The sequence below is a fragment of the Hippocampus bargibanti genome, linkage group LG09 (assembly GCF_051943395.1).
Source record: "Hippocampus bargibanti isolate YZ-2025 linkage group LG09, ASM5194339v1, whole genome shotgun sequence".
NCBI lineage: Eukaryota > Metazoa > Chordata > Actinopteri > Syngnathiformes > Syngnathidae > Hippocampus > Hippocampus bargibanti.
Window position 1 is genome coordinate 9,063,720 of NC_142742.1, and position 26,281 is coordinate 9,090,000.

At 41.2% G+C, this 26,281-nt stretch overlaps 1 protein-coding gene across 2 annotated transcripts in view; it reads left to right on the forward strand.

Moving 5' to 3' along the window:
• begain (brain enriched guanylate kinase associated) overlaps positions 1-26,281 on the forward strand; it is a 67,296-nt gene that overhangs the window by 19,154 nt on the left and 21,861 nt on the right. For both annotated transcript variants that reach the window (XM_089005142.1, XM_089005143.1), the window contains 2 exons: positions 9,939-10,100; positions 12,842-12,908. In XM_089005142.1, coding sequence (XP_088861268.1) covers positions 9,939-10,100; positions 12,842-12,908 — 229 coding nt within the window. The remainder of the gene's footprint in view (positions 1-9,938; positions 10,101-12,841; positions 12,909-26,281) is intronic.

Genomic DNA, 26,281 nt, shown 5'->3' on the forward strand with positions numbered 1-26,281 from the left:
CTAAGTTTGGAATATTTGACAAGTTAGTGCTACTTAACGGTATATGTAGCTGTTGTTCAAATTTTTTACGATTCAAAAAAAAAAAACAATATATACATACATACACACACACACACACACACACACACATATATATATATATATATATATATATATATATATATATATATATATATATATATATATATATATATATATATATATATATATATATATATATATATATATATATATATATACAACACACATATATACAATACACATATATACAATACACACACACACACACTGTATATATATATATATATATATATATATATATACGGTGATACTTCGGCTTACGAAGGCTTTAGCTCACAAACTTTTCACCTATATACATACAGTAATATTTATATTTATATTTATATTTATATTTATATTGCTGAACATATATACATGGATTCGTGTTCAAAATAAAGGTGGGATATGTTTTTAAATTATCACAAAAAAATGGCATTTAAACTCGGAGGGGGGGGGATAGACTTTTTTGTGAGTTCCATTTTGTGAGTTCAAAAGAAGACACAGTTTGTACTTTAATCTGCGCTTCGACTGAGGTAGAAATGTGTGTACACTTGCCGCCTGCGGACGCAGGAGCTTGATTACTGTTTAGTCGCAACGGAAGGTGTTACAAGCTAGGAATAAGATTACAGTACAACACGCGGGAAAAACAAGCAGCTCGCGTCATGTGTGCGGATTGTCTCACTTGGAAGTGTTTGTACTTGCTGCGCACACTTACAAGTCTTAATGCGTTCGATAATTGAGAGAAGCGTGAGGCTGATCTACAAACTGTGCCGCAGCATCCTATCAGGACTTGGGAGAGGACTTAAAACTTGTTCCTCGCTGTGTTTACGCGGCCAAACAGCACCTGAGGTAGCTCGTTTATCCCCCCCCCCCTCCCTCTAGGAGATGATACACACCACGAGGAGTTGTGCGAGGGTTGTGTGTAGTGTGCGCGGCCACGCTTCTTTTGCTATTCGGCGCCTATTTAAATTGTTGTGCCGACTCTGCCTCCGGGTCTGCGCAGATAAGAAAAGCCATATAGCGAGCGTACTAGCGGCTCTTCCAGAAACAGCCATTGTTTCCGAAGCCGGTGGCGAAAGAAGATTAAAAATAATAATTCGCCGAGCCATTAAGGAAAATTGACAGCCCAGGAAAATGTGTAAACTTTGGCTCGGCATTGAACCACAACGACGACACTCCGCGGGAGAGGATAAAAGTAGTGCTGTTGGCGACGCCGGTTTGAATTTATGTCTTCATATGCTTACTATGCTGTTCAAGAGAAGACGCGGATGAGTTGCTGAAATACCCAGCATGCCATTTTGGATGAATATCTTCTGGAAAGTTGAATTAATTATTAGTATGAGGGCATTGTTTGGCCATTTTGAAATAATAATAATGGGCCAAGAAAAGTATGGCTACAAGAAAAAGTTGCTTAAATCTGTAACACTACTGAACAAAATCCCAACGCATATATATACACATAAAAACACATCGAAGACCATTTTCTTTCCGTAGCCGTTGTCGGAGGAAGATTAAAAAGAAAATTGCGGTGCCATTAAGGAAAGGCGACAGGCCATTACATGTATTTGTCGTCCAGGCGCAATGGCGACACTCTGCAAGAGAAGATAAATGTTGGGACTCAGGGCCAAGCCTGTTTGTATGTCGTGCTTTTCACCTGCCGAAAATTGTATATCATGAATGGGCAACGGGCGGCTGGCGGGCCACATTCAGCCCTCGCTTTCACTTTGATATTATTGGGGAATCCCACAGGATGGGAGTCAACTTTACATTTCATCACCGAATCGCAGCGGTGGACCGACATGGCCTTCAAGGCATTCTCTGCTGGCCTAAAAATATCTGAGACTGATGTGAATTATATTTTGTCCATTCTTATGAAATAATTCCAAATTGTCTTTCAGCTTCCTTTCGTTGCCTTTACCCTGTTGTGCTACTTCCAGATGTCTTTTTCCCAATTGCAATTCAGCCATTATTTGTTACCATGGTCAGAAACCTACCTGGATGCCTTCACAATCAGTTCTGCGGGCCGTGGAGCATAAAATAAGTGTCGATAAAACTTGCTTTAACCAATCAGATTTGGAGGTGGAGACACAAAGACCTTCTCGCGGGTCTTATTTTCTGGCTAATGGTACCCTCTAGTAGACTTGTAGTAAATCCATTGGCGGGCAGTGGATTTCATCGCTAGGCCTTCAGTATTGCTACTTTTGAATCAATCCAGACTGAAAAAAGTCCGGTGTGATTTACTACAAGTTCACTAGATAGTACCATTAGCCAGGAAATAATTGACCAACCTTTCGTAATGATATCCATTTTTTATTGAAAAGTCCATCTTGAGAATGGCTTTAACTGTAAATCTCCAACCAAATCCATTTCTTATCGTCCTTCAGCCATTGTGGGTTGACAAAACTATGATTGAATCAAAACAATGTATTTGCTAATACAGCTCTGTGTGCTAGCTCTGGCCAGTATGCTCGTGTCACTAGCGTCTTGTGATCAGAGCAGTTTTCGCAAACTATGATTGGCTAGTGACGAGCTAGTCATAGTTCGCGAAAACTCTGACGTTTACCAGTGCCTTCAAGAAGGCATTGGTACTCCTTTTGGGTTGCCAACTCGGAGTCTGATTGGTTAACACATTTGATGCGACAGGACCCGCAGAACTTATTGTGAAGGCGTCCAGGTAGATTTCTGAACCTGGTAACAAATGATAGCTGAAATGTGATTGGTTAAATGCTTAAATACGAAAACACGCATGTGTAGAAGCAGCGCAACAGGGGAAAAGTAATGAAAGGAAGCTGAAAGACAATTTGGATTTATTTGATAAGAATTCATGGACAAAATATAGTTAACATCAGTCCGTGATTCAGATATTTTTAGGCCAGCAGAGAAGGCATTGCAGGCCTTCACAGTCCACCACTTACAGTCCGCCACTTACAGTCCGCCACTTACAGTCCGCCATTTACTGTAAATCACACCACACTTTTCATAATAATAATAATAATAATAATAATAATAATAATAATATAATAATAATAATAATAATAAATTTCTTTTTTAGCGCTTTTCAAAGTTCTCAAGGACACTTTACAACAGACAGGCATCGGTACTATAATAAATAAAATACAATCACAAATAGTATACAATAAATAAAATACAACTATAAATAGAAACAAGAGATCGGTTACATGAGTCTCAGTCACTGCTGTAGCTGCAGTAAAGATTGTAAAGTAGCGATCAAGATAGCTGGTGCCTTTGACAAACAGATATCGTCCATGATGCTCCATTTTTGTACAATTCCATGTTGTTTACATACTATCGGTTCCACAAACACTGACAAAAAAAGAAAGAAATACATAAAATAGTTTTGTAGTTTTTGGGTGGGGAATTATAAACATGTTTCCTTGTCTACAGTGGAACTCTATTTTTGTTTTGATACCAAACAATTTCCTTGTCATGAGCTAGCTGTTTCACTTAGAGTCAGAAGTTTGGACAATTTCCAATCACTGGGTTCATAAAATATAGCAGCAGAAAGTGAGAACGCAATTAGATTTTTTTTGAGGGGTTTGTTTGTTTGTTTGTTTTTTTTCTTTTGTTTTTTTTTTTTTACATTAACTCTTGCTGGTTTATCGAGTTTGCTCAAGGTAGGCCAACATATGCACGCGCACGTATTCATCATCGCATGGATGTACTGGAAGAATGACCTCTGCACTCCGCCAGTCAATATAGCTCAATATGTCTGTAGGAAGCGTGCCTCTTTTCATGAAATACCGCCTTGAAGGAGGAAAAAAAAATGTATTTTCTGTCTTGTAATTCATTTGAGGTTAGCTTAGGTCAGCTTTTGTTCAACTTCCTGTCAACACGTTTTGACATACAGTCAGTATCCACCCCCCCCTTTTTTAATGAGTACTTATTCTTCCATTGACGCTCCCTGTACATATTGCTGTCAATGCCTGAACACAGTTTGATCATGTTGAGGCTTTTAACATCACTTTATTTACCTTAATATCAGCCGACAGTCTTTTTTCATGCTTCTGTATTTTTAAAAGCAGTCATAGGACACACTTATTTAAACCCCCATTTTTTTTCTAGACTTTTTCCCCCCTGCAAAATATCGCAAACAAACTAACTTTATTTTTTTGCAATACACTAATCTGTTATAGTAGTAAAAAAAAAAAAAAAAGAATACATTTTTCACAGAATTGGTTTATACCTCATATTACCAATAATAATTATAATTCAGACCCCCCCCCCCCACACACACACATTTAAAAATGTGTCTTAATTTTTATTACATTATGTAATAATAATTACAATCATTACTGTATTTTCCAGTGTATAAGGCGCACCGTAGTATAGGGGTGTGCCTTATACTCCTGTACCGGTTTAAATACAACATTTTTTTATTTTTTTTATTTTAAGGGCAGAAACCCCGTCCTGTCACCAAAGACGTCCTCTTGAGATTAAAAATAAAAATATAAAATGGGATTTTATTTTTCCCTCTCCCCTCAGAAATATTACAGATTGTATCACTTTCGTCCACGTCATGATGCAGAAAAAGCTGTAATTTAAATATATGAATATGGTACACAATTTTATCTTAAAAAAAAACAGATTTTCTGGTGTATGAGGCACACGGGAGTATAAGGTGCACCCCCAATGAATGGTGTATTTTCAAACTTTTCCATATATAAGGTGAACCGGACTGTAAGGCGCAACTTGAATGAATGAAAAAGGTTTTCCAAATACTGTATAATATATAAACATTTTTCAAATACTGCATAAGGCACACCACATTATATCTTTATTACTTCCGGGTTGAGTGAACGCTGGCGCGTGTGGCTGCTGCTGCTCACCCGCAGAAAAAATATCCTGTGACTGTAAAGTGTCCTTGAGAGTTTTGAAAGGCGCTGATAAATTAAATGTATTATTATTATTATTATCCTCTTTTGGGGAAAATTAAGGCTTTTGGGTGCCCCTTATACAGCAGAAAATACGGGACATACAGTATCTTAAAAAAAAAAATAAGAACAGTTATATATTCAGTCTTTTCATAAACGGTAACTGCTTTTTCCACTTATTTAAGATTTTAAGATTCTAAATTGCATGCATTTACTGCATGACGTTTTTGAAGGCTTTGAAATATTCTGGATAATTGCATGACTACAATATTTTCAAATGGAAACTTAAACAGAAAAGAATCATAACCTCTCTTGACTCACACCTGCTGCTACGCACACTTTGAAGAGCTTTTACGAAAGCACTCAAACAAAGACAAATCGTCTTTGCTCAACCAAAACAAAATGTTCTGCCAACTGTGTGTCGCCTCAAAAGCTGTTTTTGTTTTGTTTCCCCCCATTTCTACTCTCTCGCCAGGGTCATCCCAGATAGACAACTGCTGTCTGCCTCCCCGGACAAAACTTAAAAGTGATTTTGTTTTTTGTTTAAAGTTCAATCTTGCCAGCAGCAACAGCAAGCGAGTCGAACAAAGTTATGAAAAAGATATACATTGGCAAAACAGCCATCAAAAGCCCGAGAAATGGTTTCAAACATCAAAAAAGAAGGTAAGACGCGTTCCTCATGACTACGAGGGGGCTGGCGGGATCCATTTCATCCACTAGGACGAATGGGAACAAATTCACTGTGGGGAGTCAATGGCATTAAAAAGCCATTTCAAGTTAATGTGGCATCTTTTCATCGCCATTTGTCATCCTCGCCACTCATGGCAAATCGGAGGCAAAACCGACTCTTACTCGAGTCCAAACACTCTCTGTTTTAATACTTGCTGGTCTATAACAAAGCAGCTGAATGGCAACATTCACAACAAGTGTTTCGACATATTTAAACATCATGTGGGAGGAAGCTGAGGAAGTGCGATTTGTCACTTTTTTCTTTCTTCCATCTGTTTTTTTTTAATTGAGCAAATTATGATTAGAATGGCCCCAAAATAATTAAAAAAACTGTGGTACTTCTACTTATGAACTAAAATGTAAGTAGAGACATGTTTTGCATGTACATTTTCTAATCCGTTCCAAGCCCCCCTCCAAAATTTAAATGTAAATTTCTCCACTGCGAGACTAATAAAGGCAAATCCAACCCAATCCAAAATTTAGACATCCATATTTTATGAAGCATAAAAATGCATCAATATGTAATGTATATGTGATAAATACACATTACAATTATATTATTTCCCAATACATTATAGTTGTGTACAATGTAAAAAAAACAATACATAGAAATGAAGCTCATTTAACTTTTGACTCATTCACTGCCAGACGTGCAAAAATGTGTCCAATCTTGTGCCAGGGTTTTTTTCATTGCCACTTTAATTCCAGGACCAACAGAATATTGAGTTTTAGGACTACATAAACATTTAATACAGCTTTACAAACCTTAGACTCTATTCTTTCGTCAGACAAAAAAATAGTTCCTAAATGATATGGGTCTGGAGTTATATGAGCTTGAAATGAGGGCGGCTGTCCAAAATACAATGCAATACATACATCTTGGTTTATATAGCGCTTTAACAACAACTGAAGCTGGAACAAAGCGCTAACATGGAAAAAAGGGACATGCTGCACTCTTGTGGAAGGGAAAAAAACAATGCCAGAGGTCAGGCCAGCGCTTTATCGGCACCCATCATATTTTCAATTCCTGAATAAATTTGTGAATGGCAGTTAATACGTTTTAAAAAAACACACATTTACTCAATTTAAAAATTAGATGTGCAGTATATCATTTATATTACAGGTGTCAAAGTCAAGGCCCGGGGGCCAAATCTGGCCCGCCGCATCATTTTCTACGGCCCGTGAAAGCAAATCGAACTTGGGAAATTGTCCAATGTAAATCTACGCGTTAACTATGTCTTAGTCATATTTTGAAACCATTTTAGTTCATGTTCACTCTCAGAAGTGGTTTTTGCCTAGTATTCTGGAAAGAACCGTTCCAATGGATGTTTGCTTTTGCTGGCTTTTAAGAACAATTTAGAAAATTGCTCAATGGTGCTGGCTGTCAATCAACTATACAATACAATAAAAAGCCTGTAGTCTTTTGTTACGCTAGTGGACAGCAGCTTGGGGGGGGGGGGGGTGAGTTAGGCTCATATTTGAGTCTCTCTTTTACCACATCATTTTGTCATCTGATGTTAAGCAGATTCCTTACTTACAGACAGTGTATTGTCGGTGTTCAAATACCTGACATGTTTCGGCGACTACTTCCGCAATACACTGTCTGTAAGTAAGGAATCTGCTTAACATTAGTTATCAAGTAGACAGGATGAATTTAGTACAACGATTTTGTCATCTGTCTCGTATCTCTCTTTAAGTCGTTCAGACACCGCTTTGATTTTCCCCTCCGTGCTGGAAATCGCTCCACCACGCCACGACAGGCGTTAGTGCGCCAAGCTCAGCTGCACGGCGTTGCGCCCCTTGGGCCACGTCAAGCATCTACAGTACAAAAACCGGGGCTCAATGCTCACAGTGTCAAAATGTGGGAGTGCCTCAAGCCTTGACAGAGGTCGGCGGCTTCCCGAGCCTCCTTTTGTTGCGCCGAAGTGCACTTTGCAAAGTGCTTATACAGTACGAGATGAGTAATTCAATGATACAATAAACATCAGAGTTCTCAGTATGATGATCCAGTACAGTACAGAAAACTACAAACCACAAGTGCCACAGGTTAAATTACAAATAGGGTTCATAAAAATACGTATTACAGTACAGACACTCCTCACTGACGACACGAAACCCCTACCGGATCGTCATGTATAAAGCAAAGGTGTCAAAATCAAGGCCCGGGGACCAGATCTGGCTCACCACATCATTTTATTCGGCCTGCGAAAGCAAATCAAGTATGTCAATTTCCATGATGCTTGCTAAAATCCCGAACAAATGTTCAAATTGTCGAATGAAAACCACAATATAGATGCTCCCCAACTTACAAACATTCGAGGTACGAATAACGGTACATACAAACATTTTTCCAGGTATGTTCGGACAGAGATGCTGTAAGTTAGAGTTTGTATTGCGCGCCTTTTTTCTGGCCGAGCTCACTTGCAATTGGCCGTGTACTGTGCTTCACGCACACACACAGACACATTAGAGGTAACAAGGGCTGCATGTTTACGCGACGGACACCAAGGCTGACCAGTCAGCACTTCTGCCTGAAGTGTTGCCACAAGTTCAGGGCCCGATCCGCCGAGCTCGCTTACAATTGGCTCCGTAAAGTATGTGGGCGGGGAGGAAATCCCTCTTCCCAGTTGACGCTCCAGGAGTACGCAATGCATAACAGTAATGGCAGCTGGCACGTAATTCAGTAATTACGTGCTAACACCTGCAGTAATGACTTACTGAAGACCAAAGGGTATATGTCATCATACTACAGTAGGTGTGAATTTATTTTACGCTTGTTAGAGTGTCAATTTTTTATACTTCCCCGTTCAGTGTTTTACTTAAAGGACAACCGACGTCTCCGGACAAGTTGTGTCTATAATTTGTAAAATGGCTTCAAATGACTTCTACTGAGCGTATTTTACAAAGATTCCACCGTATATAGCTATATTTTGCGTTTTAAGACTCACCCTGAATATTCAGGAAGTCTTGTTTTTGAGTTGGTGACGAGTCCATATGTGATGTCAGCAAAGGACCGCCCTTGACCGTAAAACAGACGATTTGTAGCTGTGCTTCCATCACGTCAATGTATTTTGCTGTACTTGTTTGGTCTGGGGACCTTGTGTTGCACCCAAAAGCCGCCAGAAGGCCAGAAGAGGGCATCCAAGCGCCATAAAAGGAATTTATTAGCCTATGGAAATGGAGGTGGCCACAGGAGGTCACCATTTTGTGCCTCTTTTTTTGGGTGAGAGATTTCGCCCCAATGTTGCCTCAAAATGGCACAAATAAATTCTTTAATCGATTGCAAACATGTATTCTTTCCTCTTCGGAACTATTTGGATCATATTCTTAACCGGATGAGTAACAAGAAAGCATATTCTCCGAATATGAAGCCATTGTTTTGATTCACTAGCAATGCAAGACGTCTTGGCGTGACGTTACGAACTGGGGGCGGGACTTTCTGAAAATGCCCAATTCGCAGCTCAACTTTTTGCAGATTTTGGACACTTTAAGTCATTTTTATCTGTGTTTTGCCTTTGACTAAATATATTAGACTGCGTGTTTTGGCTCTTTTAGATGCTATAAAGCGTTTTTCTGGTGTCAGTCAAAAAACAAAAAAGTGAGGTTGGTTGTCCTTTGAACATACATTCTATACAAAATATAGCACTGAAGCAACATACAAAAAAGATTACACCTTACGAACGACCGCTCGGAACCTATCTCGTTCGTAAGGTGTGGAGCGTCTGTAGCAGTCAATATTCTTGACTTCGGATTTGAAAACTCGTCATTCATTTCTTGTGTGCTCTGTATATAATTTATGGAGGGGCTGAAATATTGTAATGGCTTCCCCAAATTCATAACATCCCCCCGAGAGGGAATTATAACTCCAACGTGGCCGACGCCAAAACATGAGTTTGACACCCTCGGTATAAGTGTACAGAAAGTGGTGATGTTCAGGATTCGCATAGGGTCAGTCAACAGTATTTTCCATTGTCTGAGAAATTCAACAGGCAGGTTGTTGGAATAGAAATTACCACTGCACCTCTGAGGGAGGTTGTTTCTCAGTACGGTTCCCCTCCCTGTGAACGTTTCCTGATTTGTATTCCTGGTCGATCCATCTCCTTCATGGTACCTCTGTCGCTGCTCTCACTTCCAGACTGAATAACGCTCCATCCACAAACAAACACACACGCACCTTCCTGTTTACTCCACCTATTCTTCTCTGCTCGGCTCACTGAACAACTTCCTAACTTCTCGCTTCCCCTTTGCCATTCTCAGCTCTTTCCACGACCACAAGGAGGATCTCCGCAAGCGGCTGTCGTACACTACGCACAAGCTAGAGATGGTGGAGAGCGAGTTCGACTCAACCCGTCAGTACCTAGAGACGGAACTGCGGCGGGCCCAGGAGGAGCTGGAGAAGTTTACGGAGAAGTTACGCAGGTGCGTTCAAGTATTGTCGGATTTTATAGGCAGCGCCGCTTCGAGAAAATGTCGGCCCGCCTCCCTGAAAAAAACCCTCAAATATCCCTGTAAGTGTGCCTAATAGGATATGAATACATTACGTTACAATATCTCTGTGTAGGCTCTCAGTCGTGGTCCATCAAGGAAAAGGTTTCTTCAGCCGTCATCTGTACTTCTTCGTAGGTGTCGGACGTTTCGCTCCTCAACCGAAGAGCTTCGTCTGCAAATTAAAGTTGTGCTCGGAACCCTGGCCCTAAGGTTGGGGGAGCAGTGGACCACTCCCTGAAGCCTATCTGGTTACCTCTATTGTTCTATCCCTGATCTGGTTTTACCTCATTAGCATGACTAAGACTATGTGGTATCGGCCTAACTTAGGGCCCAACCGTTGGGGCAGGGACCTATCAGAGCAGGGGTCCTGCACAGGGATCTATCAGAGCAGAGCACTGGCACAGCCACCTCTGTCCATTAGGTGTTCAATATATAGGGGTTACCAGCACAACTTGAGTTCACTGACGATGCTCTTCGGATGAGGAGCGAAACGTCCAACACCTCCAAAGACGTACAGATGAAGGCTGAAGAAACCTTTTCCTCGAATTACATTACAACTTTTTTTAATTTTAATCAACAAACAGGACCCCACACCATTCCCAATTCCTCAATATTTTGATCTGCTGAAGGTACAAACTCTGTTGTTCTACTTTATACCATAGTCCGAAACATAAATTGACACATACTGACTCCGTTATGAAATTGGGGAAACCATTAAAATGTTTAATTCCCTCCACAACAAATTAATGAGGAACTAGTTTTCAAATTTGAAGTCAAAAAGTAATTATTGTTATAGTGGTTTACATGGGACGATTTAAAATTTTGGTTAGGACTTTAGGAAGCATCGGTGTACTCTTTCACAGTACACCGTGGCACAGTCTTAATGGAAGAAGAGGGCCACACTTTGTTGTCAAGATCTCAACAAAGTGTTTTTCTTTACCACTCCATAACGTTGTTCACCCCACCGCTTTAGGTGCCTCAGTGTGTGTGTGTGTGTGTTTTTTTTCTTTAATGAATCCATGAATCAGCCACAGACAAAAATGATGGAGTAACGACCTGAGAGAGGTTGGAGAAGGGTGAGGGAGGCAAGTAAATGAACACGTGGCGACGGTGGCAGTGGTGGGCGGGAAGGCAGGGACGAGGTGTCAACGCTAAATTGATGGAGCTCAAACAAGTGCGGGGAGAGCGGCCATTAAGGCACTGAGTTTTCATTTGTGACCAGCAATAAGAGCTGCGCTCGTGTGGCTCTTAGTGCTCCTTGTTGTAGAAAGATTAAGTCGTATAAAATTATTTCTTCCTCCATCGATGATACCATCATGTCGCTAAATTTAACATATAGCCAGCGGGGAAGCTCTTATTCAGACTTCCTATACCTAAGCCTTTATAGTATACTTCTGTTAAACGACAAAAAGTACCTCTTGAGTCTCACACACACACACACACACACACACACACACACACACACACACACACACACACACACACACACATATATATATATATATATATATATATATATATATATATATATATATATATATATATATATATATATATATATATATATATTAGGCGACATTGGTTGACCTCAATAATAAATAATTTGTCTCAGAGTCATAAAAGCTTGACGGTACTAAAACCAGGGTCACCTGACCGTAACTAGGGGGTCCGCAAAATATACAATCAATGATTGTATAGTTTAATCATAATAATAATAATACTAAAAATACTACTACTACTACTACTACTACTACTACTACTACTACTACTAATAATAATAATAATAATAATAATAATTCACTGGCAGATGATGTGCAAAAATGTGTGCACTTCAGTGCCAGGGTTTTTGTCATTGTCACTGGAATACCAGGACCCACAAAATATTGAATTCAAGAACCCACAGAATATTGAATTTTAGGACTATGTAAACATTCAATGCAGTGTAAGAAACATTACTCTCTTCTTTCATCAGAAACAAAGAGTTAATTCCTAAATTGTATGGGTCTGGAGTTATAGGATTTTGAAATGAAGACAGCTGTTCAAAATACAATGCAATGCATACACATATTGGTTTATGTAGCGCTTTAGCAACAGCTGAAGCTAGAACAAAGCGCTAAAATAGAAAAGGGGGAAATGCTGCCCCCTTGTGTAATTGAAAAAAAACATTGCCAGAGGTCTGACCAGCACTTTATTGACACTACCGCAAGAAATACTAAAACCCGAACAAATTCGGGAATGTTGCTGTGTCATATTTGCAATTCCTGTATACATTCAGGGATGGCAGTGAATGAGTTAAAAAAGCTTTGGAGCAGAGACGCATAGAGTAAAATGGAGGCCAGTTATCATTTTATTTTTTGCTTCCTTCTCTTTTAGGAGAAGAAAAGTGAAACAAAAGAGCTCAAACATGCTGCACAAACTTACTGATGTCTCCTCGTTAAATATTTACGCATAATTCTTTGCAAAGCATCAATTCACTACGTTTCATCTGGAGCAGATTTGCTTTTTCAAACCTGAGTAAATCGTGCAGCAGATGTCATCCATTAAAAAGCAGTCATTGAAGATCTGCCTTTGGTTTACAAACTAAAAATAAGAAAAACATACGCGCAGATTACTAGTTCATTTGTGTGCTTTGTATTGTAAGACGGCTGCAACTGTTTTGTTTCTTTGTTTAGGATCCAGAGCAGCTATGCGGCTCTGCAGAGGATCAATCAAGATTTGGAGGACAAGATGCACAGGACGGTAGGAGACTTAACATTTCTTGTTACTCATCCAGTTATGTATGATTCAAATAGTTCTGAAGAGGAAAGCATAAATGTTTGCAATCGATTAAAGAAGTCCTCCCGTATAAATTCGAGCCGCCAGGACTCCAATGTAGCGTCCCAGAAAATGTACAAAATGGCGCCCAAGATCTGTTGGAAATGGGCTGATTTGTCTGTTGGGAATTTGTGTCAGCGAATATCAAATAGTTGTCTTGGTGCAACACACAACGATTCACCATGGCGTTATTTATGTTTTCCTTCTGATTTCGCCATCAACACAGATCAACTCGAAGTATTCAGACCAAACAAAGTACCCAAAATGCATTGTGTGTCGCTTTCTCGGTCAGGGGCGTTCCAGATGTGACGTCACGTCAGGCATCGTCATCAACTCGAAAACAAGACTTCCTGAATATTCAGCGCAAGTCTTAAAACATAAAATATAGCTACAGTAAAGTCTCGTTATATCGATATCGGTTATATCGATATCGGTTATATCGATAGTACTGCTTATTACGATATTATTTTTATACCCCGGCAAAGTTCCAGTCTTTTACGATATATCGGATATATCGATAGTCCGGTTATATATATTTTAATATATAATATATAATATATAATATATAATATATAATATATATATATATATAATATTTTTTCCGACTCCCGAGAATATCGATATAACGAGACTTTACTGTATATGTGATGGAATCTTTGTAAAATACGCTCAGTAGAAGTCATTTGAAGTGATTTTACAAATTATGGACACAACTTGTCCGGAGGCGTCGGTTGTCCTTTAAGGATGTACCTACCACAAATACTCCCTTGCTTAATTTATGGTAAATATCCCTTGCTGATTATTTTGCTCCAGTTGTCGTTTGTCCATTCACCTTTCGTCATGGTGCACAATGCAATGTTTGTGTGGTGTCGCCTGCTACAAGCCACGTGAACTACTCTTTCCACCATGCTTTGAATCATAATAATATTACATTTAATTTCTAAGCGCCTTTCAAAACTCTCAAGTACACTTTACAGTCACGGGATAATGTACGTTTATGTTTCGTCGCGTCATAAATTTCGTTAGCTTCTTTTGAATCTTTCTTCTGGGGCTGAGGTTCTGTGCATCTACTTTGGAAAATGATATGCAAATGCATGACCTTATAATGCTTGGGAAAGTCCGGAAGCATGAACCAGGCTTCTGATTGGTTGCCGTGTTGAGTATGCAAATTTCCAAACGGACTGAAATTCAGAAATTTCCAAACCGAACAAAGATTAATTTATTCCAATTTCGAAATCTTCGTTCAAACGTTTGCTTTATTGAATAAAGCAAACGTGTGATTTGAAAAAAAAAAAAAACTAGTTGTTTTTTGTTGTTGTTTTTTTTTTTTCTCTTGAAGAAGTTGTCAGCCACCCGGGCAGAGACGTTTTGTAAGTTGTACGCCCGGCGTAAAAGTTGTACGCCCCGGGCGGCCGGGCAGGCGTTATTACAGACATTGCTTTTGGAGATTTTCTCAGTACAGATGTTAAGAGGTTGTTTGTGTTTCATAGTCAACAAGAAATGTTTAATCCTCATCGCTGTGGGAAGAACAAACACTTCCCACCAAGACTCTCAGACAAGATGCATGAAGGTCGTGCGGATTTGGGAAACGTGTGTGTGTGTGTGTGTGTGTGTGTGTGTGTGTGTGTGTGTGTGTGTGTGTGTGTGTGTCAATTTCCCACGCAGACGGCGTACAACTAAACCGTTTAGGATCCAAAGTTTGATCTCCTACGGCATACTTCTTTTACGAGATAGACATCGATTCAGCTTTTGTGGGATGTACTCTATTGTTTTGGGTTTTTTATTGCCCCAGTTTTTAAACAGTCAGCCATTATAAAACATATGAAATTTAACAGAATTAACGAAGCATTGGTATGTAAAAAAAAATCAGGTTACAAAAAGCAGTTCCTTGGATCCTAAAGCCATCATCTTCGCACATTTTGCCGTTTTTTTTTTACTTGTTGGGCTAATTTAAAGGGGCGTTTACCTGTTTCAACATGACGGCCAGTATCATCCAATCAAAATTGCACTTTCCGCCAACTGCAGCCCCAACAGGAAATGAACGGCGAAAAAGCGAGAATATGTATTTTGTTTTATCGGCGAGCCATATGCAATCATCAAAAGAGCCATATATAGCTCGCGAGCCATAGGTTCCCGACCCCTGGCCTAAATGATGGATTGGATGTACCTTTACTGGTCTCGTCGTGGAGACATTTACATTTCACAGCAGCAAAGTTATGAAAGGAAGAGGAGAGGATGAGCATGGACCCTTACAAGCCAGCTCCATCCGTGTGACTCGAGCATCTCGATTAAAGTGGATCGTAATCTCATCACGAGTTTGATCCACGGGGGTGCTTGTCGGCCCCGCCGCACACACCACGATGAAAAGAGACTATGGGAAATGATTAGCCGGGCGCGGGAATATTGACCCACGCCAAGCTAAACGGGCAAACGGGGGCATGGGAGGAAGGGGGGGGGGGTCATCTGATTTGTCCTCGCTTTCATGTCCGAATTCGATAGAGTCCGCCGTGCCAAAGGCTTGTTCAAAGAAGCAGCGTGGATCAATTGGATTTGTCAGGTTGTCATAGCAACCTGACAAATCCATTTGATTGAAACTTGTTTTGAGCCAGCAAAATGGGAAAAAGATCAGATGACTATTAGTGGAAAAAAATACAAGTAACATCCGAGTTACAAACGGGTTCCGTTCCGACAAAACGGTCCAAAGTCAAATGGTCGTAAATCGAAAAAGATTAAAACCCTTTATTATGATTATTATTATTATTATTATTATTATCATTATTATTATCATTATTATTATTATCATTATTATCAAAAAGAGATGCCCATTTCACGGTAAGATCAGAGCATTGACATCAAGTGGTGAGTATAGTTTTGCTTTTTTTGATTGTTGCTGTGCCGATGACCATTTTGGGAGCCTTTTACTGAGCGAGTTGCTTGTTCTGTAGCTCCAAGGGGACATAAGTCTTCTTGTGCCAGTCCCAAGCCCGGATAAATACAGAGGGTTGTGTCAGGAAGGGCATCCGACGTAAAAGCTTGGCCAAAACAAACATGTGGATCAAACCTCTGAAGATGGAGGACACTGATTCCCTGTGGCAACCCCTTGAAGGGAAAAGCCGAAAGGAAAAGAAGATATACATATATACATATACACGTACACATACACATACACGCGCACACACATGCACACGCACACGCACATGCACATGCATATGTATGTGTTGGGGTAATTCGCTATACGAACATTCTTAAACATCTCTTTCGCATATCACTTCCAACCCAAACTAGGGCGCGGAAAATCCTACTGGACCCTCCGCACCCTGCCCACCACCTTTTCCAGGTACTCCCCTCAGGCAGGCGCTACCGATCCATGCGTACCAAATCCAGCAGACATTTAAACAGCTTCTTCCTCCAAGCCATTAACTCTTTGAACTCTTTCAACAGTAGCCAAAATGGAACTGTATATCAGAATCAGAATCAGAATCAGAATCAGAATACCTTTATTCGTCCCGCAATGGGGAAATTTGCAGTCCACAGCAGCAATTGAAGAGGGATGGGGTTGGGGTGGGAGTGAAAGGATAGAAAACAAGATATTCTAAGCATAACAAAATAAAAATGTCAACTGTATACTGTGCAAATGTAGATGTGCAAAAACCGTTCTATAAACAAGACTGTACATAGTGCAGAATCAAGAGATGCATTTAGATATATTGCAACAACCCATATTTACAAGTGTCCAGTTTTTTTTTTTTTTTTTTTTTTTTTCACATGTGATCATTGGGAATTGTGAAGCCTGACAGCAGTCGGTAGGAACGAGCGGCGGTACCTCTCCTTCTTGCAGCGCGGGTGTAATAGTCTCTGGCTAAAGGAGCTACCCAGAGCTGTCAGGATGGGCAGGAGGGGGTGGGAGGGGCTGTCCGTCATAGCTTTTAGTTTAGCTAGCGTCCGTCTGTTGCCCACCTCCTCAAGAGAGTCCAGCGAGCAGCCCACGACAGAACTGGCCCGCTTGACAAAGCGCTCCAGTCTTTTTCTGTCCCGGGTGGTGATGCTGCCTGACCAGCAGACAATGCCATAGTGGATGGCTGATGCCACCACAGAGTCATAGAAAGTCTTTAGGAGTGACCCCTGAACTCCAAAAGACCTCAGTTTCCTGAGGAGGAAGAGGCGACTCTGTCCCTTTTTGATTAGGGCATCCGTGTTTGTTGTCCAGTCCAGTTTATTGTTGAGAGTAACACCCAGGTACTTGTAGGAGGTCACCCTCTCAATGTCCGAACCCTGGATGTTCAATGGTGCAGGTGACGATTGTTTCCTGCAGAAATCCACCACCAGCTCCTTGGTTTTGCCAGTGTTGATCTGGAGGTGATTCTGCTGGCACCAGTCCACAAAGTCCTTTGTCAGTCCCCTGTACTCCCTATCGTCTCCCTCAGTAATGAGGCCGACAATAGCTGAGTCGTCAGAGAACTTCTGAAGGTGGCAGGTTGGGGTGTTGTAGTTGAAGTCCGAGGTGTAGAGGGTGAAGAGGAATGGAGCCAGGACTGTTCCCTGCGGCGCTCCGGTGCTGCAGAGAAGCCTGTCCGACTCACAGTTCTTTACCCTCACGTACTGTGGCCTGTTTGTGAGGTAGTCTGTAATCCAGGATGTGAGGTGATGGTCGACTCCGGCATGCTGCAGCTTGTCCCCCAGTAGACTGGGCTGGATGGTGTTGAAGGCACTGGAGAAATCGAAGAATGTGATCCTCACCGTGCTCCCAGCATTCTCCAGGTGCAGCAACGCCGTATGGAGGAGGTAGATGATGGCATCCTCCACACCGATGCTGGGCTGGTAGGCAAACTGCAGCGGGTCCAGCGATGAGCTTGCCAGCGGTCGCAGGTGGGCGAGGACGAGTCTCTCCAGCGTCTTCATCAGGTGAGACGTCAGTGCCACCGGTCTGTAGCTGTTGAGCTCTTTGGGGTTGGCAATCTTGGGCACTGGGACCAGGCATGACGTTTTCCACAGCTGTGGAACTCTGCCCAGCTTCAGGCTCAGGTTGAACAAGTGCTGGACAATGTCACACAGCTGGTCGGAGCAGGTCTTGAGGAGTCGGGAACTGATGTCATCCGGACCTGCTGCCTTCCTCACCTTCATCCTCCTCAGTTGGTTCCTCACCTGCGCAGTTGTGACAGACAGGCAGGAACCAGGAGGCAGAGTGGCGGCTGAGGGTGTGGCAACGGTTGGGAGGGCAGATGTTGGTTGTGGAAAGCTGGTCGTGAGAGGGGGCAGGGAGGGTAAGGCCACAGTGAGAGTTGGTGCAGGTGCAGCTACAGGTGAAGTTGACGGTGGGCCGGGGGCGGCTGGCGTCTTGTCAAACCGATTGAAAAAGCGGTTGAGTTCATCTGCCCAGTCCTTGTCTTTTTCGTTCAATGTCACTGGGCTTTTGTGGCCTGAGATGTTTTTCAGGCCCTTCCAGACACCAGCGACATTGCTGGCTTGCAGCTGCTCCTCCATTTTCATCCTGTAGGCCTTCTTCCCCTCTCTGATCTTCCTCCTCAGTTGGATCTGCACGGCCTTCAGTTCCTCTCTGTTGCCCGACACAAAAGCCCTTTTCTTCTCCTTCAGGAGGACTTTTATGTCGGGATTAATCCATGGTTTGTTGTTGGCAAAACACCGCACAGTCCTGGTGGGTACGGTGTTTTGTTCACAAAAGTTAATGTAGTCTGTGATGGTGTTGGTGAGTGAGTCAATGTCTTCCCCATGAATCTCAGTAAAGAGCTCCCACCTGGTTGAATCAAAACAGTCCCGCAGAGCTTCTTCAGCTTCTGTGGACCATCTTTTGATCGTGCGGGTCACAGCTGGTTGCCTCTGGACAAGGGGTTTGTACACAGGCTGGAGATAAACCATATTGTGGTCTGCTCTTCCGAGAGGGGGGAGGGGGGAGGGTTTATATGCATCCTTGGCGTTTGAATAAAATAGTTATATATTTATAATTGTATAGTGCCACTTAGCAGTTTTTTTTGACGACGATACAAGTGCAGCGTGTTCTACCGGAAACAAATTCCTTGTGTGTTCTACATACTTGGCAATAAAGATGATTCTGATTCTGATTAGTATGTATATGTATATGTATATGTATATGTATATGTATATGCATATGCATAGGTATACGCATACGTATATGTATACGTATGTGCATACGTATATGTATACGTACGTGTACGTGTGCATGTGCATATGCGTATACATATACATATACTAGCTGTCCATCATAGGTAATGATGACGCTTGCTCCAAGGGAGGGGATGTTGGGGCGGGAGGGGGGGGGCAGACACGTCCGCAGATGGAACATGGCATGGAGACGGATGGTAGGGGGGTACCAGCCGCCCGCTGTTGCCGTTGAATGCGTCTCTCTAATTGTCTGTCTTGGTGGATTTGATGTATTTCAGAGACTATCCTGGCACAAGTGGTATGCCAGGTTTGTCGGTTGGAGGCCAAAGTTTCGAGCTGCACGGTGTTGATGTTGGCTCGTTTGAGGAGGTCCCCGGTGTAGTCCTTGCGGCGTCACTTTTGCCCCCCTGCAGAGCGCTTTGCGTCTTTCAGCTGTCCCTAGAGGACTTGGCGGGGCAGGCAGTGGCATGCGGATGGTGTGTCCAATCCACCGAAGGTGTTTCTTGGCAACTGCCGCTTCCACGCAGATGGAATTTGTGCGCTGAAAGGATGTCTGAATGGGGAACTCGATCTTCCCAGGACAGGCCAAGGATCTTCTGCAGGCTCCGAATGTGGAAGGCCTCATGGGTGGTAATGTGCCGGCGATATATGGTCCATGTTTCTGCCCCATAGAGCAGAGTGGACAGACATACTGCGTTGTATACGGCAATCCTCAGGTTTCAGTTCGTAAAGACTCTGCTACGTAAACGACGACATATACATATACATATACATATACATATACATATACATATACATATACATATACATATACATATACATATACATATACATATACATGCACCACCAAGGAGCTCATTTTAGCTGGAGGGGTGTTACTGGAAGTTGCGAGAGTCTCTCCAGAACAGCTTGCTCTCTACATTTTACTTGCTTGAGGCCAGCTCCTACTCTAAACACAACTTTGGAATCATTTTAAGCCATCTTAGAGTGCTGCGGTAAGAGCCAAACAAAACACGAATCAGTGGATTTGTGACGAGGAGAACGCACAAAGAAGCGAGAGATTTTTGTACGGTCGACAAAAGAAAGAAGAATTCCAAAATCAGACGAGCGTCCCAAAAAATACAAGGTGTGCAGACACCACTGTGCTTTGTGCAAATGTGAAGCAATCCTTCTTGTTGAATAATTGCCTGTTCCCATCACGGCCCATTCATCTACGCTGTTTCTCACACACACATGCACACACAGGTGATTACATTCCAAGCAGGTGAACATTGTCATCCTTTCAAAGCACCTGTCTGGGACAGCGTTCAATTTTTTTTCCTTCTCTTGGAAGCGGGCTTTGCGACATCGCCGTTTGGTTTGATGTCATGGCGGGTGAAAGCGCAGTGCGAGGCGGGGATGCGTTCCTTTGCAATAAGAATGAAATCAGAGGCGTAATTAAGAGAAGAATAAGAGGACGTGCAAGGTCGGCGCCAAGGAGTGACAAAACCTATCGCAGTTGAGGTGACAGGAAGCACCTGTGATGACACTGCAAGGATTCAGATGGAAATTAAAAAAATGATTACTCTGCTGAAATATCATAGAAAAACCGAGGAGCCTTGACTTTACAGTTGACATTACAGTTTGGTGGTTTATCTTGTGATGCCTGCAACTAACATCAGGCATGTTCAACATATCAGGAAATTTAAAATACAGAAGACACACACACACTCACATACCTATACACGTTTTTGCTACGTGGCGGGGACTATATGGATTATGATGGTGAATTAAAAATATTTGTTCGACTGAAATATCAGAAAAACTGAGAAGCCTTGACTTGTTCATTACAGTTAGGTTGTTTAGCGCGGGATGCCTATAACGAACATCTGCAACTCACATCAGGCATGTTAAACATATCAGTACCTTTAAAATACACTAAACACACACACACATATATATATATATATATATATATATACACACGTTTTTACATAGTGGGGACAATATGGATTATGATGATAAATGAAAAATGTTTGCTCTGCTGAAATCTCATAGAAACACAGACGAGCCTTGACTTGTTCATGACAGTTTGGTCGTTTAGCGTGTGGCGCCTGCAACTAACATCAGGCATGATAAACATATCAGGACCATTAAAATACACACACTCACATACACGTTTTTGCTCTACAGTGGGGACGATATGGATTATGAGGGTAAAAATGTTTGCTCTACTGAAATATAGAAAAACTGAGGAGCCTTGAGTTGTTCATTCCAGTTTGGTTGTTGATCACATGACGCCTGCAATTAACATTTGCAACTAACAGCAGGAATGTTAAACATATCAGGACCTTTAAAAGACACAAAACACACACACACATATACATGTTTTTGCTCTACGGTTGGGACGATATGGATTATAATGGTAATAATGTTTGCTCTACTACAACAGGAATGTTAAACATATCAGGACCTTCAAAATACAGAAAACACACCTGCGCTCTGCGCTACCGTACCTCTCTTCTCATCGTGGGTTTCTCAAGCCATCCAGCGGCAGACTGTCCAACAGCACTGACCTTTTTGCTGAACAAAGCGGGGCTGTGAAAATGTTGCCTACTACAGGCACAAAAAAAAGCACAATCGCCCCCAGAACTGTCCAGCAATAACAGTCAAACTATACAGACATTCCTCCCAATCAAAAAATGGTGCTGGCCAGTCAAACTATACCGGCATTCCTCCCAATTAAAAACTGTGCTGTCCAGTCAAACTATACTGACATTCCTCCCAATCAAAAATGGTACTGGCATATTCGTGCTGACAAAAAGGCGGAACCGCTCTGCACAGTCTCCTCCTTGATGAATGTTGTGGCCAAAAATGCTGAGAAACAATTCGTATCCATTCCACATGACACACAAAAACACAGTGACAAAAGAAAACACAAAAACAACACAAAAACAACAAAAAAAAGCAAGGCTCGTGAGAGCACTTGCTGAAAGCTGCCGACTCTGTGCCATCTTGGACTTCCTTTCTTGAAACATAATGTAAGTTATGATTACAATGCGAAAGAGCTATGAAAAAACTGCTGCATCAAATGGCCTCCCCACAAAATGAAAAAAAAAAGCAAAAAAGCACGCATAGGTTGCGAAAGGCTGCAAATAATTGTTTCCTCCTGTAATACTCCTAAGAGTCTTTGGCAGGGTCGTCGAACTCACTGCCGCTCGGCCGCTGGCAGGAAATCAAAGTCTCACTCCTCCTAATAAGATGACTGTTCGCCTCATTGGGAAGTCGCCCAACTTTGTCCTGCAATGGAGTGCATTCAACAATGTGCATCTGCTGCAAAAAAAAAAAGTTGGGAAAAACAAAATGGGGGCAGCGGGATGGATTTGTAGTGCATGTTCTGTGCTGGAGACAAATGGGGAACCTTTTGCTGTTGCCATGCACTTGCTCATTGCAGAGTCGTGAAAGGGCTATTTTTAACCGAGTGAAAGAGAGCCAACATTAACATTCTATGGGCACGTTTTGTCAGTGGCTGATCGTACAATTGGTATGCGGACCTTCGGTGGGGACTTGTAATCCACTTCTATTCACAACAAATGACAGGTCACCGTGATAGAAATCATCAATACCGTAGAAAAAAAACGCAATATAACAGCGTGCTACAGTGCCATGTCGATAAATCCAAATCCATATTTATCTAATTACATGATCACAAAAAGCATTCTTACTCATAGTCAAGAGCATGACTCAGAGATGGCTTCATGTGTCCTTACAAGCAACTTTGACAGGATTTGATTCACCTTTATTAGACTCACAGTGGAGAAATTTAACTTTTACAGCAGCAAATTTATGAAAGGAAGAGGAAAGGAAGAAGTAGAAAAACAAAATACAGGAGTTTCTGTCAAGGAAGCCACTCGCTATCTTGAAGTCAAAAGAACAGAAAACTAAATAACCGATAATATGACAACACAAAGACACAGACAGTCATTCAATGAGCGTCAGCGTAGAGCGCCGATGCGTATGTGAAACTGTCGCGGCTTGGAATTGAAGCGGATTTATGTGGGACAGGCGATGTGAGACAGTCTTTTTTTCGTCAATGGATGCTACAGCTTTGTGTATGCTTTCAACATTTAGCTCGTAGCAGACGTGCACATTCCACCATGACGTCCTTGATCCACTGGTGAAAAGGACGCTTTGATCCTCTCATCTTTCAACTACAACTGCTTCATGAAACAAGAAGGGTGCAGAAAGATCTTAAGAATGAATGATTATCTGTGTCTTTGTGCTGTCATATTTGTTATTTAGATTTTTTGTTCTTTTGACTTCAAGATTGCGCCGCGAGAGTGGCTGCCTTTCCAGCAGCTCCTGTATTTTGTTTTTCTACGCCTTTCTTTCCTTTCCTCTTCTTTTCAAAACTTTGCTGTTGTGAAATGTAAATGTCTCCACTGCGAGACTAATAAAGGCTAATCCAATCCACCCGCTTTGCTGCATGAAGCAGTTCTTGATGAAAGAGGAGAGGATCAAAACATTCTTTCACCAGTGGATCAGAGATGTCATGGTGGAATGTGCACGTCTACTACAATCTAAATGTTGGAAACAAACATGAAGCTGTAGCATCCATTGACGAAAAGAGATTGTCTCACATCTCCTTTCCCACGTAAATCCGCTTTAATTCCAAGCCGCAACAGTTCTACATACAGATCGTACAAATTTCCTACCAATCAAAAACTGTGCGGCAACCACCCATCGCAGTCTCCTCCTTGATGAATGTCGTGGCCAATAATGCTGACAAACAATCCGTATGTTCCACACGATGCACAACAACACAAAGTGACAAAAGAAAACACAAAAACAAAACAAAAATAACAAAAAAAAGCAAGACTCATGAGAGCACTTGCCGACGGCTGCCTACTCGGGCGCCATCTTGGACTTGTTTTTCACATGATAACGTGTCCACTGGAGTCAGGTTTTGGAGATACGCTGTATTTTCCCCCATTTAAAAAAAAAACCACATATGTAATTCTTATCTATGACGTTTCAGGAAATAGAAAATACAATTCCAGAGATAGAGGTGACAAAATACTTCTAATGTATTTTAGGCTTACCGGAAGGCGTATTTTGTGTGTATATTTTTATGGCTAAGTGAAGTTATGGCTTATCAATGACAGCACAGCAAATCACACAGCATTGCTCCGAGCTGCAATTAATCTGTAGCCCAGGCCAACACCCCCCGCCCCACACACACACACACACGCACACACTATTTGTGTGTTTAATTATGAAGCCCCAAAGCTCCATTTAATCTCAAGGGGGTTGCTCTATCAATGCAGTTTGAGAATGCCCTGACTTCCACTAAATACAGCAATTGGCTCATCCATTTAAACTGACGGCAGGTCGACGACATGTTTCAAATGGATTGTTTTTCATGATTTGAAATATTGCGAAAGAAAATACTGCACATGCGTGCATTTGAATTCAGGAAATTTTGTATTGATTGATCGATCGATGTATCGATGGATCGATCGATTGATTGATTGATTGATTGATTGATTGATTGATTGATTGATTGATTGATTGATTGATTGATTGGTTGGTTGGTTGGTTGGTTGATTGATTGATTGATTGATTGATTGATTGATTGATTGATTGATTGATTGATTGATTGATTGATTGATTGATTGATTGATTGATGTATCTATTTATTCATTCGGAATCATAATCAGAATCATCTTTATTGGCCAAGTGAGTCGAACAAACAAGGAATTTGTCTCCGGTAGAACATGCTGCTCTAGTATTATCATAAACAATCTTGACACGTATGGAAGGTAAGTGGTACCTCTCAGAAACAAGTGTGCAAAGTATAAAGCAGCGTTAAAGTGATCAGTGGTAGAATGATAACAGTTGTATAGTTGGTGCAGAAAATCAATGAACACATTTTAAAGTGATCAGTCGCTGTATTTGTGGTACAACACGTGTGCAATTATGTAGATGTCCTTGAGCGCCTCAAAAGGCTGGAGATTGTATTGGTCAGTAACAGTGGTTCAAGTGAGCACAGAGCTAGAGCTGAAATTATTTTAACTGGATGCTGTTCCACAGGTTTGAGCAAAATTGCAAAGAGGCACGATACAGTTTTATATACATTTGTTGAGAGAGATAACAGGGACGGAGGAGGAAGCTTTTTAAATGTCTGCTGGATTTGGTGTGCATGGATCGCCTGCAGGCGCCTCGTAAGCGCCTGCCTGAGGCGAGTCGCTGGAATAGGGGGTGGGCAGGGTGCAGAGGGTCCAGAAGGATTTTACGCGCCCTTGTCTTGGTTCGTGCAGTGTGCAAGACATCGAGAGTGCGGGTCGGGCGATGCCAATTATTTTTTTCTGCCATCCTAACTGTCCGCTATTTATTTATTTATTTATTTATACATACATCCCTGTGGGTCTAAGTTGTAAACAACGACCGAAAGCAGCTGAAGATGTATTATTATCATTATGATCATTATGATCATTATGATCATTATGAGCATTATTAGCATTATTAACATTATTAACATTATTATCATTATTTTGGGATAACGGTCCGATTTCCCCCCAACGGCCTAAAGCAGCTGAAGATTTATTATTAGATTGGATTGGATTTGCCTTTATTAGTCTCGCAGTGGAGAAATTTACATTTCACAGCAGCAAAGTTATGAAAGGAATGAAAGTAGAAAAACAAAATACAGGAGCGGCTGGAAAGGCAGCCACTCTCGCGGCGCCGTCTTGAAGTCAAAAGAATAAAAAAATATATATATATTATTATCATTATCATTATTATCATTGTCATCATTAGCATCATTATTACCATTACTATCATTGTTATCGTCATTATCATCATTATCATTTTGTGATAACGGTCCGATTTCCCCCCAAACAACATTAGCAATGGCCTAAAGCAGCTGAAGATTTATTATTATTATAATTATCATTGTCATCATCGTCATTATCATTATTGTTATGATTATCATGATTATCATTATTATTATTATTATTATTATTATTATTATTAGTAGTAGTAGTAGTAGTAGTAGTAGTAGTAGTAGTAGTAGTAGTATCATTATTATTATTATTATTATTATTATTATTATTATTATTATTATTATTATTATTATTATTATTATTATTATTATTATTATTATTTTGGGATGACGGTCA